Source organism: Apaloderma vittatum, unplaced genomic scaffold, assembly GCF_000703405.1.
Source record: "Apaloderma vittatum isolate BGI_N311 unplaced genomic scaffold, ASM70340v1 scaffold9939, whole genome shotgun sequence".
NCBI classification, from domain to species: Eukaryota; Metazoa; Chordata; class Aves; order Trogoniformes; family Trogonidae; genus Apaloderma; species Apaloderma vittatum.
The window spans coordinates 1-15,458 of NW_009734594.1; the positions used below are offsets into that span (position 1 = coordinate 1).

The 15,458-nt window shown below is 37.7% G+C and overlaps 1 protein-coding gene across 1 annotated transcript in view; it reads right to left on the reverse strand.

The window, feature by feature from the left end:
- Positions 1 to 2,902: 2,902 nt before the first annotated feature.
- HACE1 (HECT domain and ankyrin repeat containing E3 ubiquitin protein ligase 1) overlaps positions 2,903 to 15,458 on the reverse strand; it is a gene marked incomplete at its 3' end in the record, with an annotated part of 31,776 nt that continues 19,220 nt past the window's right edge. Inside the window, exons 11-17 of the mRNA XM_009876337.1 lie at positions 10,182 to 10,519; positions 7,229 to 7,297; positions 6,466 to 6,553; positions 4,591 to 4,702; positions 4,401 to 4,498; positions 4,122 to 4,209; positions 2,903 to 3,052 (exon numbers count right to left, since the gene is read on the reverse strand). Coding sequence (XP_009874639.1) covers positions 2,903 to 3,052; positions 4,122 to 4,209; positions 4,401 to 4,498; positions 4,591 to 4,702; positions 6,466 to 6,553; positions 7,229 to 7,297; positions 10,182 to 10,519 — 943 coding nt within the window. The remainder of the gene's footprint in view (positions 3,053 to 4,121; positions 4,210 to 4,400; positions 4,499 to 4,590; positions 4,703 to 6,465; positions 6,554 to 7,228; positions 7,298 to 10,181; positions 10,520 to 15,458) is intronic.

Below are 15,458 nucleotides of genomic sequence, written 5' to 3' on the forward strand. Positions count from 1 at the left end.
TCCAACCCCTGACATTCTGTGTGTCTGTGTGTGTGTGTACATATCTAACATAAAGCACGTTAGTTGTGTGTTGCTGGGTCATCACTTCAGTTGGTGATCTTTCCTTGCCTACCAGATATTGTTGCAGAAAGATCTTAATTATTCACCGGGAAAAAAGGTGACACACCAACTTGGGTCTCAAAAAAGTAGCCACATTAGTTCATATAGGTCTTGGCTTCTAATTAAGGGACTTCCACATCATGTCTGTTGACTAAAGAGTTCTTCTGAAAGGGGTTCACTGTTCCTCAGCTGCAGGAGGTCTTACCACACAACTGGTGGATTCGGTGCCATCAACAGCAAAGGCTACAGAAAACAAGGATCTCAGTGCAAGGTGAGAAACCAAAGGAATTGAAATCTTTCAAAGCCTGGATAGTTTCCTACTCCATTACTTAAGGGCTGAGAAGTACCTGAAGGGAATCTCTATGTCTATATCCTGATAATTTGTATCTGGCATGTACAACAGTTAGCACAGCCCCTAGCTGAACCTGAAACAAAAACAAAACAAAAACCCCTCAGGTATATCTGCTGTTGTGCAACTCAAGCTCTTTAAGCATGAAGAGAAAAGATGCACCAAGCTGATGCAAAAGGCCTTCAAAAGGTTTGAGTAAACCACTATGAGCCAGAAAAAGCAACTACTATGGGAAGTGGAGGTGTACTTTTTCCAGTTTTCTGTGCCTTCTAAGTAACAAGAAGTGATAAAAACCCATGAATCTTTTGACTTTAAAGAAGTTTGATGTGCACAAACCCTTAAAGAGCTCCAGGGTGCCTGTTCAACACAATGACAAGACCTTACCAAGAGGGACTGGTGAGATCTTATTAAGAGAGACTACTCACTGCTTTTTGGTTTGCAATAGTTACTCTAGCAAAATGAAGAGGGGGAAAAAAGAAACCAGAAAAAAAACCAACACAGTGAACTATAGGTCATCTTGTCAACTCAGAAACCAACAAAATCAGCATATAATTGTGAGTCAAACTAGACAAGACCCAAACCATCAACAGTCATTTCCCAAAGAGGTGACAAGAGCAATACTTGACTGTTCTCAAGGTGTCACCAAACAGTAGAAAAATGGTTTTGTCATCTGTGAATCAGCCTGTGAGCATCATTCTTCTGCTCGCTCAGAGAAATTTCTTGATGTCAGAGGCCAACCCTTAAGTCGGTGTCAAATTGTGCCACACAAGTAAGTCTGTACTTTGGAGCAGCTCTCATATGTGAAGATCAATGATGCAGGAAGCTCAGTGAGCCATTGCCACCATGATGCTGCTTCACATTGGCTGTCCTCCATTGCCTCTTGCCCAGCACACAGTCACTCTCCTGCAGCACAAAGCAGGAGAGAGAAGTAAAATGAGCCCCTTTGTCAAGAAGATCTTGACAAAAAATGGCTGAGTCTGCACCACCACCAACAGTGTTCCCTTAACATTTTCACGGAGGAGAAACAGTAAATCTCAAGTTAAAAGTTGAGCTGCCCTGGACTCAGCAAGTATCACAGCAAGACTGTAGGTAAGCAGAATGATGACACAAAACCAGAATGAGATGCAAACAACCCCTTGAAAACCTTTCTAGGTCTTAAAGTGAGGAGTGGTTCTTGAGGAAAAGTAAGACTTCCAACATCAAACTATTTTATTTCCAAAGATTAAAGAATAATGCTTAAACTGAATGAAATTCTGCATGCAGCAGCAGAATTTATGTACTTACAGTAATAACAGGAATCATAAAATGCTTTGGGATGGAAGGGACCTTTGAAAGTAATCTAGTCCAACCACCTGCAGTGAGAAGGGACATCTTTAACTAAGCCAGGTTGATCAGAGTCTCATCCAATCTGATCTTGAATGCCTCCAGGGATGGGGCTTGTACAACCTCTTCAGGCAACCTGTTCCAGTGTTTCACCACCCTCTTTGTAAAAAATTTCTTACATGCAAAGGCAATTTAACCTTCCATCACAACTTCACACAAAAGGAAAAGCTTTTTATGACCATGCAGAACAGGAACATCATGTTTGACAATCAAGAAGCACAAAGGTTCTTAGAACAGAGAAAAGCCCTAGACCACAGACACCACCAGCTAAGAGTGGTCCTTCTCTATTAAAACAAAAGTTACACTTTTATAAAAACTCCTGACCAATCCTCTTGAATGCTACAGTAAGCGTACAAACTATGTTTCCTCAGGAAGGAGAGAGGATGAACCTTCATTAGTTCTCAAACACTATTTCAGGAAATAGGTAGTATTTATTGGAGAGACAGCTAGGTTCACAACAGCATGGATTCATCTTGCTAAAACATTACATGACCAAACAACTACAGGCATAATAAAGGATGCCTGATAACATTTATGAGCTGTGGCAAACATCTATCAACTTTGCAAGCTTAAGTTAACTAGGGAACAATTATTTTCATTTCTCAAGAATGACATTAAATGGCAAGGCAGATGAATTTCACAACTGTGATGCAAAGAACTGCATATACCACAAAAGCAATTGGCTGCACTAACCCTCCTTAATTCCTGGTCAGCAGCATTAAAGACAACTAAATTATATGATTACACTTCAGACAGATTAATGATGCCTCTCTTGTTTTTAAATTAAGATTCATATTCTAATATAAACTGAAAGATCAGCTATTTTATAAAAAGTTGCTAACTGTATGAAATTCCTACATAGTTTTGCTATGTATTTCCGTATTTTGCAACTGTAACAGTTCCTAAGAGAGGCTCAGACTGGAATAGCAATTATGTTGTGATTCTGATAATAATAAAAAGATAAGCAGGACATTAATTTCCAACGCTTTTTCATTTTTGACACAAAGAAAAAAAAAAGAAGAAAGTTTACTGCTCAGACAACTAATAAAAAGGATTTTGATAAAACCATACCAAGAATATGTTTGTAGAATGATCTTGTGAAGTAGATGTTCACCAACTGCCTGTGATTCAGAGCCAGCCCCAGGATCTGGCCTGCGAAACGGAAGTAGTTCAAATGATCTGGATTTACAGAAGAGTTGCTGTTGGGCTGGAAAGTTGTTCCTAGAAAATAAAAAGATTATAATGTTTCATGAATTATTATTTTTAAGTGAAGCTCATATGTATCAAATACACTAGGCATTTGAAACCACTGAAATTGGTTTATTTCGGGGTTCTGGAAGATTGTTTGGGGTTTTTTGTTCACATCAGAAAGGTATCAGGAAGAAATGTATTAGAATATAATGACATCCAATTACTAAAATGATATTGTTTAGCCACTCTCCCAAGGCACCACTCTGAAATAATTCTCATCAACATAAGATAATAACAACCTCCTAAATTTGGTCCTCCGTCTTACTATATTGCTACGTACATTTTTTGCTAACTCTAATGGGCCATACTTCTATCAATTTGTGAACGCGCTCAAAAGAAGGATCAGAAAGCACCTGGCTCCAGCCAGATGCAAATAGAAGACAGCCCAGTCCTTGGGAAAGACCACCTCTAACAGACATCCCTGCACTTTCCCTTTTAACTTTCACGAACTAACCTATGCCTCTATTGTTGACTGAACTCCTTGCCACTTGCCAAGACTCTGTAAGGTAGAAAGTAAAACATTCATCGCTGATGATAATGTGAAATCTTTTAGCAATAAAGATTTGCTTTACATGAAGAACCCAAAAGGCAAAAAGCTAAATACAAGGTAGACTTGGGGAGGATAAACATCTAGTTTTACCAGAAAAACCAGGTGCTTGAATTTGTGGAAAGGAATACCTCCACAGCTCCCTTAGAGATGAAGAAGAAAGAAAAATCCTTTCTATACTGTTCTCAAAGTGTTACGTCCTTCTACTACCGGGCAGGATTCATTAAAACCAACAACTCACTCTCGTCTTACAGAAGACAGAACAATATCAAGGAAACTTCAAATTCAGAAAAAAAAAAAAATTTCATCTGCAGTTATAAAAATGTAAAATTAAAAGATCATTTCTCTCTGTATACGAGATCAATACTGTCAGTGTTCCTTTTAGAAAGTAGCAATCTTAGATTCTGAAATCAATTCAGTGATTGGGGGGGAGGGGGAATAAAACAAACGAAAACCAAACAAATAAAAAACCCCAAACAAACAGAGACATACCATCAGCTGACTGGGTAAATAAGGCATAATCTGGGTTAACTATTTCACTGGATAAGATATCAAACCATTCACGCACCACACCTTGTCCCTGCGTGGCAAAAGAACAGAACATATTAGTACACAGAACTTTCACAGCACAGTTACACTGGGTAACCACATAATTCTTAATAGAGTATAAAAGTTACTTTAAATTAGTATTTAGTTCAAAACAGTACTTGTGAAAGAATTCGTATTTCCATATATAAATACCATAAAGAAAAATTGTGCAGTTTTACCCACCATGCCTTCTTCTCCATGAAACCTCACAGCAATCCCCTGCTTTAGTTTCGCACAATTTGCTTTGGACACAACTTCACAGCTACTCCTAAAAATAGAATCTAAATACAAAGTACTGATAAATTTTTTTATCTTATTTCACTATATTTCAATGCAATTCAAATACATACTAATTCCATTTGCAATACAATACCTCTGTGAACCAAAAGGATGTCATTTTCGTTGACAGGCCTGTGCACCATGTCTGAATCTGGCTGCCCAGCATGCAGATGTTCATAGAACCATTCACAGCGATCTTTAAAGGGCTACAAAGCAAGGGGGAAAACCTATTACAGAGATGCATTCAACTGAGTAATTCTCCTCATAAACATGACTACAAAAATGGCTGTACATACTTCTCAATCCAGGTCTGAGACATGCAGAGAGTGCTTTGGTGCTGCCTCAATACACTATACAGTATTTTGTGAAGAGGAAGGGACTAAACATGCACTTGAACGCCTGCTGAAGTCTGGTATGCAGAAAGACTCTGTCATCTCTTCTCCAAAAATAGCTATTGGAGTTGACCACATGGGAAAAACAGCACAAACTCCTCCCAGGGCAGGGGCCAGAGGAAGGAATCTAGTAAGAAGCAAGTCACTGGCTTCTGTAACACTTCTGATTATCAATCAGAGCTGAGCACAGAAGCACAAGTGATATCAACAAGTCAACCTTACAGTCAAGTTGATTGGCAACTAAGAACAACAGTCCAAAGGAACCAGAAAACTCCTAAGGCAATTCTTAGGTGAGAAGGTCCTAGCTTGCTTGACTCAGTATTTAGATCGACGTTTTGCAGTTCATCTGAGACAGAGATGACACAGCCTCTCATCTACCACAACTTAGAGCACATGCTTTTAGCTGATCTAACAAACAGGGCATGAGTTTTCAGGGTCACTTTCATTACTCACAGGCAATTAATTTCAAAAGCACACAGTTCAACCAAAGAATGAGTAAGCAATACACCTATGTCCTAAAAATGAAACTGGATTATCAAACCTAAAGTGCATGTAAAAATAAAGGCACGGTACTGTTCACAGCTAAAGAAATAAAGCTTTTCGAACTGACCCACCACAATTATTGAGGTGTGGCAAGGTGGGATGTGTTCTGGTTGGTTAGAGGTATTTTACCTTTGCTTACAGCAAATTCTATCTCTGACCAAAACAGTTTAATGTAAAGAACCTCTCTATCAGATACCAAAAGTATTCCAGTATGCACTAAATGAAGGAGTTCCAAATAGCACATTATCACCCAAAGACCATCTTCATTTGTCATAGAAAAAAATACACAATTCTGTCCCTGAGCAACATGTGGACAACCCTAATTTTTAAAGGTAAGTGATGAAAACGTGGCAGATGCTTAACACCACAGTGTTAGGTAAAGCAGCAGACTTCCATACAGGGATTTTTCATGCCAATTTTTCCACTTAACTATGCTAGTCTCTAGAGTAACTCTTTAGTTTTGAATTCATGTCCTGCATTAAACTAAGAAGTGAATTTAGGTTATGCAAGATATCAGGATTTTACTCAAAAAAAACCCCATAAACAACCAAACAAAAGGAAACGTTGGGAAACAAAGCAAAGGGCAACAACATGATGTTTCACTGAAGAAGTTGCCACTAACTAACTATGGCCAAATCACTTAGTAGTGGTGTATTCATCCTCTGGTTTGTCTCAAAATGTAAGTCAATTTAAGGCAAAAGCACAGCATTTTAAAGTTCAGTCTATTAGGTGCACAAATAGATTAATAACAGAAAGTTAACACTGTTTAACTGAAAGTTAGACTTGTAAAACACATTTAATATCGATCATCTCAAATGAACTTACATATTACTTTAAAGAATTGCAAGTACAGAAATCTGGCTGTCATGTCTGTTTAATCTGATCTTTCAGCATCCCAGATCCAAAAGCACTGGAGGCCACACTTAGTTCTTCCATCCTCCTCAAACGTTTTTTTTTTTAAATATTATTATTTTTAAACAAAATATCCTCTTTATTTTCACAGAAGTTGGAACTAAGCATCTCCTGACATTTACCTGAGCTTTTATGATGTGCATAAATCTGGACATTAATTCAGGACACTCAAGAAGAAAATGAAAGTGATCAAAAATTATTTTGGGATTTCTGAAAGAAAATAGGTTAGAAGCCTGTTAGTCAGAGATCTAATAATAATGCTTCATGACACACAAAGTATACATAAAAAGACAACATAATTAGTCATATAGAAAAGTTCCAACAGTCTCTTCTATTCGCAATGTTTTCCTGACTCTTGTTCCCAAATGAATTATACTCTGAACATGGAGGATTACAAGCAGGGCTCCAGACAGAAGCATGGTTATAGAATCGCAAAATCACAGAATGAGTTGGGTTGAAAGGGATCTGGGCAGTCCCAGAGAAACTCTGGAAACAGTCAAGTGCACACAGATAGCTTAGACTCCTTTAGGAAGTCATTAAGTGTAACACATTTGAGGAAGAATGAAAGTTTTCATCTACTGCAAGAGTGAAGGCTTTATTCGGGATAAAGATGAGGAAAGGATCCATTAAGGAAATTGTGAACCAGATTTTGTTCACAAAAATCTCACAGAATCTTACAAAAGCATCGCTTACGTATGCAGAAGAGTTCATTAAAGCCTGAGCTCTGAATCATTAATACACACTCCCTTGAATTTGGCAGGACCATTAAAGTACGTATGTCACAACAATATCCAGAAAATACAACCCAGTAAGAAGAAAATGATAATTTTGAATTATTTGGGGGGAAAAAAATAAAATTGGAAATCCATATTTCCTGAAGCTTACCGGTTAACAAAACACTTAAGGACATCATCGTGTTTACAGACAAATTCTATAAAACGAGGCGATGTCATCCTGTTCAAAAAATCATAAGATGCTTTTGGTTAATGAAAATTAAAAGAATGTGAATTACATCAATTCTTGGGTTATTTAATAAAATACTATGTAAATAGAAACTTATGCTGTTTAACTAGTCAATCATGAAATAAAATACTCATTAAGATTTCATAATAAATAGAAAAGGCAAAAATGCCTGCCCACTAACTGTTCTTAGCTGCATGAGCAAGAACAGCTCGAAGTTATGGAGATACACATTTCCCTGTTGCAACTTTCCCACTTTCAATGCAACAACGGAAGCAGGTATGTGGAAGGACAGATATTATATGCACAACACAATACACACGTTGTTCTATATTGTTGTTCATTGTATAAAAGTATGCACCTTGGAAACTGTGCTGAGAAAAAGCGCCAGGAAGAACTAACGTTACAAACGTAACAAACTTAATGGGGGGCAGGGTGGCATTTAATGGCTTCATGAAATAACAAAATTACTTGCTAGGCAAGTGTCTCACACACAATTATGGAATTTCGGGTTTTTTCCTATAGCCATAGATATATATATGGAGAAGAAGGGAAGGATTAACATGGGTGCAAATTCTACATCACTTATTTACATCTATGCTTTGCATTTTTTTAAAAAAGATAAATTAATTGGATCCTTCACTTTCAGCAAAAGCTAGTGCATACTTGTGAACGAGAATAAAACCCTCTTACCAAGTGCCTTGAAACAGGCTGTGAAAAATAATACTTTAAAAAGTCCAGGATAACAATCCTAGAACTGTTGCTGTTCCCTACACCAATTTAGAAAAGAGCTGCTCATATTACATAAAACTGAGCTATTTTTCTCTCTCCCTTCCTCCATTTTGAGAAAACAAGCCTCACTATATCCTTCCTCTCATCCACACAAAAAAACCAAACAAGCAAATAAAATCTTCCAGAGATCAAAGATCAACATTTTAAACATGCTTCTGGTGTGAGAGATGATCTGAAAGTATTAAACAACTAAGAGTCTTCTATGAAAGAAAATTAATTCTCTCTCTGCCTGCACATGGCCACACAAGCTGTAAAATGCAATATATAGAGGAAAAACAAAACCAAAAAATATCTTAGCATTCACTAATGAGTTTTGATGCTGAAAACTCAAAACATTGTATTTCAGTATATTAGCAAAGAATGCTTAGATTCAATATCAGCATTTGCAGAAGCAATCTTGGCAAGTAAAAGAAAATAACCTCAATATTTCAAACGTTAACCAGCATGAAATGTCATTTTTATTGTATGAATATTAGGAACAATGGAAAACTATGAGTTCTGCTTACTCCTATTAAACAAAGACACACAAATCTAAAATTAGAGTCCTTTTATATTATTTTGCCTGAAAAGATCATCTGTTTTCATTTCCAGTGTTATGTGAAGATGCTAGCAGTACTGAGTTACACTATTGTGCCATTTAATTCTATTAACACGAAAACTTCAGTAAAACAGAGCAAGTCTCTGAGCTCTGTACTTCTCTGCACAGTTCTGAAAAGCCCTAAAGCAACACAGAGTTCAGGTGTGCTCTGCCTTACTTTCCTGCATCCCAGGGAATTCTCCTAGTGGTCACTGAAATAGTTCTTGCTCTCCTGGCTTCTAAAACAATAACTTTAACTTAAACTTACGTGTATCCTCGGGAGTTTTCCTTGACCTCAAGTGTAAATTCTGTAGAGGGACAGAGCTACTGGGCAAAGCCCATCAGCAAGTCACCTGGATACAGGGAGACAGTCACCTCTCCAAATGGATTTTGGTACAAAGATATAAATTGCAGGGGGAGGGGAGGAGAAAGGGACATACTTAATCACCTTTACAAATAATTCTGCTTTTCATTTGGCTGCTGTAAATAATACTTTACTGGTATTTTATCTTACTAAGTTTTCACAGAGATTTCAAAGGAAATGGCTAAACAGCAGTTCCTTCTTCAAGGTGGAGTAAAATTAAAAGTGGAAGTACTGAGGTGTTTGTGGAATCTGCTGATCCCAAGATCATCTTCCTGAGTGTCCACAGAGAACTGTACCCCAGGCAAACAACACTGGAAAGCTTTTATTCCACTTGGTTTGGGAGAGAAAAAAAAGCCCTTAGAGTGGACAGGAATAACCAAGATGGTCATGTAGTGTGAATCTTGCTTCTAGATTCCTCAGAGAGCTTTTAACACCACCATGCATATCTAATCCTCCACTCAGGAGGGTCAAAGGATTCTTTCCTTGCAAGGTCACAAATATAAACTATGACAATCTTGGACAGACTAAGGCCTCAGTTACAATAGACACGCCTTTTTTTTTTTAATAACAGACACTGACAGTATTAAATTCACCAAAGTTGTAGTGCCTGTCACACACAAAACCATGTTTGCCAACCCAGGTCAGGATTCCAAGTGAACACGACTTGGAGACTGAACTCTCCTTGTTATAAACTTCTGCAACATAGCCAAGCTCCAGCTGTCATTTTCATAAACAGAGATAATTCACATTTTTTTCTGAGCTTATAGCTCTTCTTGTTGGATAATCACATTAAATTCAGGGAAAATTTCACATTAAGAACCATCAGCAAGAACAGCTAAGTTTCAAGAAATCAAAATTACACTACCCACACGTATCCCACATGATTACAAAGAGCCATCAGACATTCAGTATGAAATCTGCTCCAACACAGCTACGTTCATGGTCAGCAGCACTATGGAAAACTTGCTGTGCCATTAAAGCCGGGGGGGAAAAAAGCATTCAAATAATTGAACTAGTGAAGGCATTAAGAAGCATACCCTTGACTGTCACTAACATCATCTGGCTAGCACCTGTATTTTTCCAAGAAAGCATATATGATTTTAAAACGGTAACAGTTTAGGTAAAAACCAGGATCCTCTCCTTACCCCTGAGGCATCTGACAGGAGCAGCACATGTAAAAGGCTTGAATGACAGCACTTAGCCTGTTTGCTGTCATGGAGATAACATCCTGGCAATCGCCACAAGCATCCTGCTTGCCAGCAACATCATATGCTTTTGACTCGGCGGCATCAGTGGACAGCTCCTTTCTGTCCTCCGTTCCTGCAGCAGCAAATGAAGGCGTAGGTGTATCATCCTGGTGATCTGGTCCTTTTTGTTTCAGTAAAATCGAAGTAATGTTGGCAGAGTCCCTTTTGTTTTTCATCAGTTCTGTGGCTATAAGAACGAGCCATTCATCTAGAGAATGCCAGAGCAGCTCCAGTGGCTGCAAAATACACATGCAAAAACAGACACAAAAAAAGGAACATGTTGATATTAGATAATATTAATAACGTGATAATCCTCTTAAGGCAAATAAATACCATGCACATTTAAAAGCTTTCAATGATTCTTTGGAAGTCACGTTAGAGATAAAAGTCAAATACTCTTAAAAGATTCTGTACTTGTAGACATAGAGCACAAAGAGAAAATTTCGTATAGAAGAAAAACAATCAAGCAGCAGATGGAATAAAGATAAAATAATGTAGAAAGAGTGAAACATTGAACTGTTTAACAGAATTTGGCCTCACTGTTGTTACACAGCACACTATGGCCCAAGTGCTACACTCGGGCAGAGAAACAATAAGACGTGCTGAGTTTCCAGAGTAAGACCATGTCAGTTCTTTAAGGCCCTGAGACATCTGGGATACCAGCAGGACCAGAGCAAGGGTCACTAATACCTAGCTTTATGAAAGAGAAAGAAGTATTGTTCAGAAACTCCTAGACATTTTTCAAGCTACCAACTTGATTTTAACAAAAATCACTCTTTATTCACTACCACCATCTGAAAACCAACAAAATTGAAACAGTACAATTCCATCATCACACATTTGCTCTGAGGTGCAGGCCTGCTAGAGGAGAGAAAGGGCTGAGACACCTGTGGCTTTCTCACAAGCATTTCAAAAAAACTACAAGGGTGACTATGCTGCCCCTTAATAGTGTTTAAGGGGACATTTCACAAGCATGCAGTCTAATGAGCACAGGCATACATTTCCTCCAGGGAGGCAATTCTGACTCAAGTCTTTGATAGCATTCCAAAAATAAGAGCGAACTTCAAAATGTACTTTTTCCATGTATTACTGTTGCATCAATAATTTCAAACAGTTAAAGCGTTCAAAGACTTAGCAGATATGGAAAATTACGTTCTCATCTTCTAAAGTTGTCTTTAAAAATTAAGAGCTATTCACAGCATACTATGCCAGAAGTCTTCACTATCTGGATCACTGTAGAACACCTCATAGTGACACGCTCTCAAGAGACAATAAATTACTTCTCACAAAAGCTGTGTATTAAGAAGTTGTGTTGAAATTTACCATTAAAAATTTTACCACTATTTTTCCATTTTTTTTGCCCAGTAAGAATTTTCGGGAACATCTGATCTCTAAGACTAATACGCTTTGCTCCACACTTCCTTAATCATCATACTCCTGGAGACCACACATTTCTCTAGATGGAGATCAGAACACCTCCTGGGTAGGTACCATTTCCTACATAACTGTCTGACATATGGGATCAAGTTAACTCCTTTCCAAGACCTACTTGTCAGACTTTCACCATGAAATATAACTTAGAAAAACTTTCTAATGGAAACAAGGATTCAATGCACACACAGAAGAATTAAATTGCAGCTCTCTTCTTAATGTGTAGCTCAGAAGAAACTAGGTTGTTTACTAGAATACTAAAATGTAGTTTTCTTCTCTCGAACTTTTCAGGGCTTAGCTTGTCAGATGTCATTTTTCTACTGCTGTCTTGTGTTTTATCTTTTACTTCCCATAGACTTCGCACGCCTTTCAGAACTCTTGCAACAGATTTCTTTTTCCAAAGTGAGTTTTTAACAGATTCTGATCACAAAATCATTCAAAAGTGTATTTGACAACAGTGACTTCAATGTTTCACTTTTTTTATATAGCCTAACTTCAGGATATAAAGCACTCTTCTAAATATTGCCCACCACCTCCACACCCACAGTTCTCAGCATTTTATGTCAGCACCCATGATCTGACCTTTTCAAACGTAATATGGATGTATTCGAGCAAACCACTAGTAACATTTTTTTCAAAACAAGTCAGCATTCTTCAGTCAGTTCTTACTGTGAATCACATATTAAACCCAAACCTCCATTCAACCTTCGGTTTTCATATCTTACATTTCTGAAATATTTCTCTGAAATTACACATCTGAGTCTGAGTACCTAGCTTTAACAGCTGCACACCTCATCTCCCAAAAGCAAGGATTTAGCTATGTAACACCTTCCTCTTTACCCATTTAACAATCAAGATACTATAAATCAAACCCACATTCAAACTGCACCACTGGAATAAGATCTTTTCCCAGGAGACAGTTAGTTAGTCTTTTAAGACACAGGGAGCAGATCACTAATCTCTGAAGTGACTGGATCACAGCAGAGAAGTCAATTCAATTCTAGACAAGAGCAGTAAATAAAATAAGGGGGAAAAATACCACGGGCTTCCAATTTTTCTCAACTAGGCTGGGAGATTTTGCAGCAAGTTTCCTTAACATGATCATACTGAAGAGCAATTGGAAAAGCAATACATGAAAAAGTAATGAATGTAAATCCAGTCAAAATCACCATTCATAAAGTTTTTAACTGGTAAGATCTCATTTGAGTTCCTAGTAGTTTGTTCACGTGTTGAAATTTGGTGACTTCTGTTTCTTGCAAGATCAATACAAGAGTGTCTTAATTAGCTAGTGTTTCCACTTTGAAGCATTTGGATAGGCCTGAAATGATCAGGGTTGTAATGAATTATATACAGTGAACACCAGTAAAGCAAAGATGGGCCTGGGATTTTTCTTGTCCTTGTCAAGTAACAACATTCCTCAGTAGCCTCAGATCAAGATATACTCATATTTTTAATCCCTTCCAAGCTAGATAATAGTGAGAACTCTTCAAAATGCATTCAGTGAGTATAATAATACAGAAAAACTTAACACAGCACTAAGCAAAATGTCAGAAGAAAGTTTTTCTTCATTTCTTATCTTTTCTTCATTTCTTATTGGGGATCTTGTTAATGTACATAAATATCTGAGGGGTGGGTATCAAGAGGAAGGAGACATTCTCTTCTCAGTGGTGTCCAGCAATAGAACAAGACACAGTGGGTTTAAGTTAGGACATAGGAAGTTCCACCTCAACATAAGGAGAAACTTCTTTACTGTGAGGGTGACAGAGCACTGGCACAGGCTGCCCAGAGAGGTCATGGAGTCTCCTTCTCTGGAGACTTTCAAAATCTGCCTGGACGCGTTCCTGTGTGGCTGCCCTAAGGGATCCTGCTCTGGCAGCGGGGCTGGACTAGATGTTCTCCAGAGGTCCCTTCCAACACCTAACATTCTATGATTCCATGATTCTTTTACTGGATAAAATCTGGGTTTGCACCAGTATTTTAAAAGGAGTTACAAAATACATCACGTACAGATCTATTCAGACCTAATGAGAGAGTGTTCAGAAGGAAAGGACGCAACCCCTTACTCCATGCAATAAGGCCTGATAATGTTCCTCTGCATGTCCCACAAGACAGAACTGCCAGTGCTACCCTCAGTCCTCCTCAGATAAACCTTTCTACTAGGTCATTCTTGAAAGAAAACAGTATTGAACAACAGATTAGCTTCCTCTATAGTAAAGAAAGTATCTAGAGGTCTTCACTAGCTCCAATAAACAGCATTCAAAGAAGTTGGTGGTGACCTGTATCACTTGCTAGTGCTCCAGAAACCACTTAAGACCTTACATAAGACATGAAACAGCAGTCAAGAGACTTTGGTTTTCCCCATAAAATCTGTATCAATATTCAAACTCTCTCCAACATTTATCCCTCCAAGTGAATTTTGGAGATCAGAAGCAAATTCTAATTTAAAGCTACTTTCCTCTAAAATTTTCAATACGGATCTCAAATTTAAAAGCTTTTAAGTTCCATGTTGACTTTTCTAATACAGATTTAACTCCTACTTCGAAGCAGCAGCCTCTGCAGTTTCTTTAATAGTCCGTACTAAACAGTTACAGAGCCTGTATTCAAGAAAACTATAATAAAACAGAAACCAGAAGAGGAGTTCTTTGCCTTCGAGCTTCATGTCCCACTTGAAAGTACTGGTACCTGTGACAGCCTACAACTGCCAGGTCTTCAAGAAGCCTCCGTACCAGTGTAATAAATCCAGAGATACAGTGGGCTTTTTATCCTTCCTCCCAAAAGGTGAAATGAACTATCACAACCACATTTTCATATGACAAAAAGAGGAAAGGGAAGACAGGAATAAGAGAGACTAAAAAGTCACCAAATTGACTCAGCACTATGTCTGATCTCCCACTACCCAGTTACTGTAAATTCAGGGAAGAACAAGCCAAAACTAAAGATTAACTTGGCATTGTCAAATAAAGAATTACTTGGCTGTGGGCCCCATTCCCAAGCAAGAATAAGTTCTCATCAGCTGTTTTGTATATTTGAGTTTGAAATTTAAATCAACCTTAAGAGTATCATGGAGACCATAGTGGCCCTAATGAAGGGCTGCCTCAGTTTTAATACTTTTTCAATAAATCAAGTAGTAGCAACAATAATTTCTGGTTTTGTTAGCTGATGCAACAGTAGTATTTTGCTCATTTATTAAAAAACATAAATGTTGATTTTACACAAAAGAATTACTGCTATTTTCTGGGGCAACCACGCCAGTATATAATATCAAGTCTACTGCAAGACTTAACTCCATAATAAACTGAGAAACAATTTTTTCAGCATACAAAGTTGCTTGGGCACATACATAAGTGATTCTGCTGAAATACAATTGCCTTTGCAAATTGTAATTGAATGGTTTTGGTTGTTTTACTGGAAGGTGTGAAACAATCTGGGGTTAAAAAGTATGAAATCTTCTTTTATTTTTTTCCTTTTTGAGCTATGAGCAAACACAAAATGCAAGGAGATGAGGTCAGCTGCCTGTAAAACTGAAGAAAAAAAGCAGAATATCTCACTGCAGACGGCTCCTGTATTAAGGAAATTTAACATCTGCTTGTTTAATCTGGTATATTTAAACCAATTTTCATTAAAAATGTTAGAAAATGCTGTCTTTGATAAATTCTTGTGGTTTGTTTTTTGAAAACAGAAATCTGATTAAATTCACAGTGTCAATTTAGCTCGATATTTTTTAGTGAATAACTCTAAAGGAAA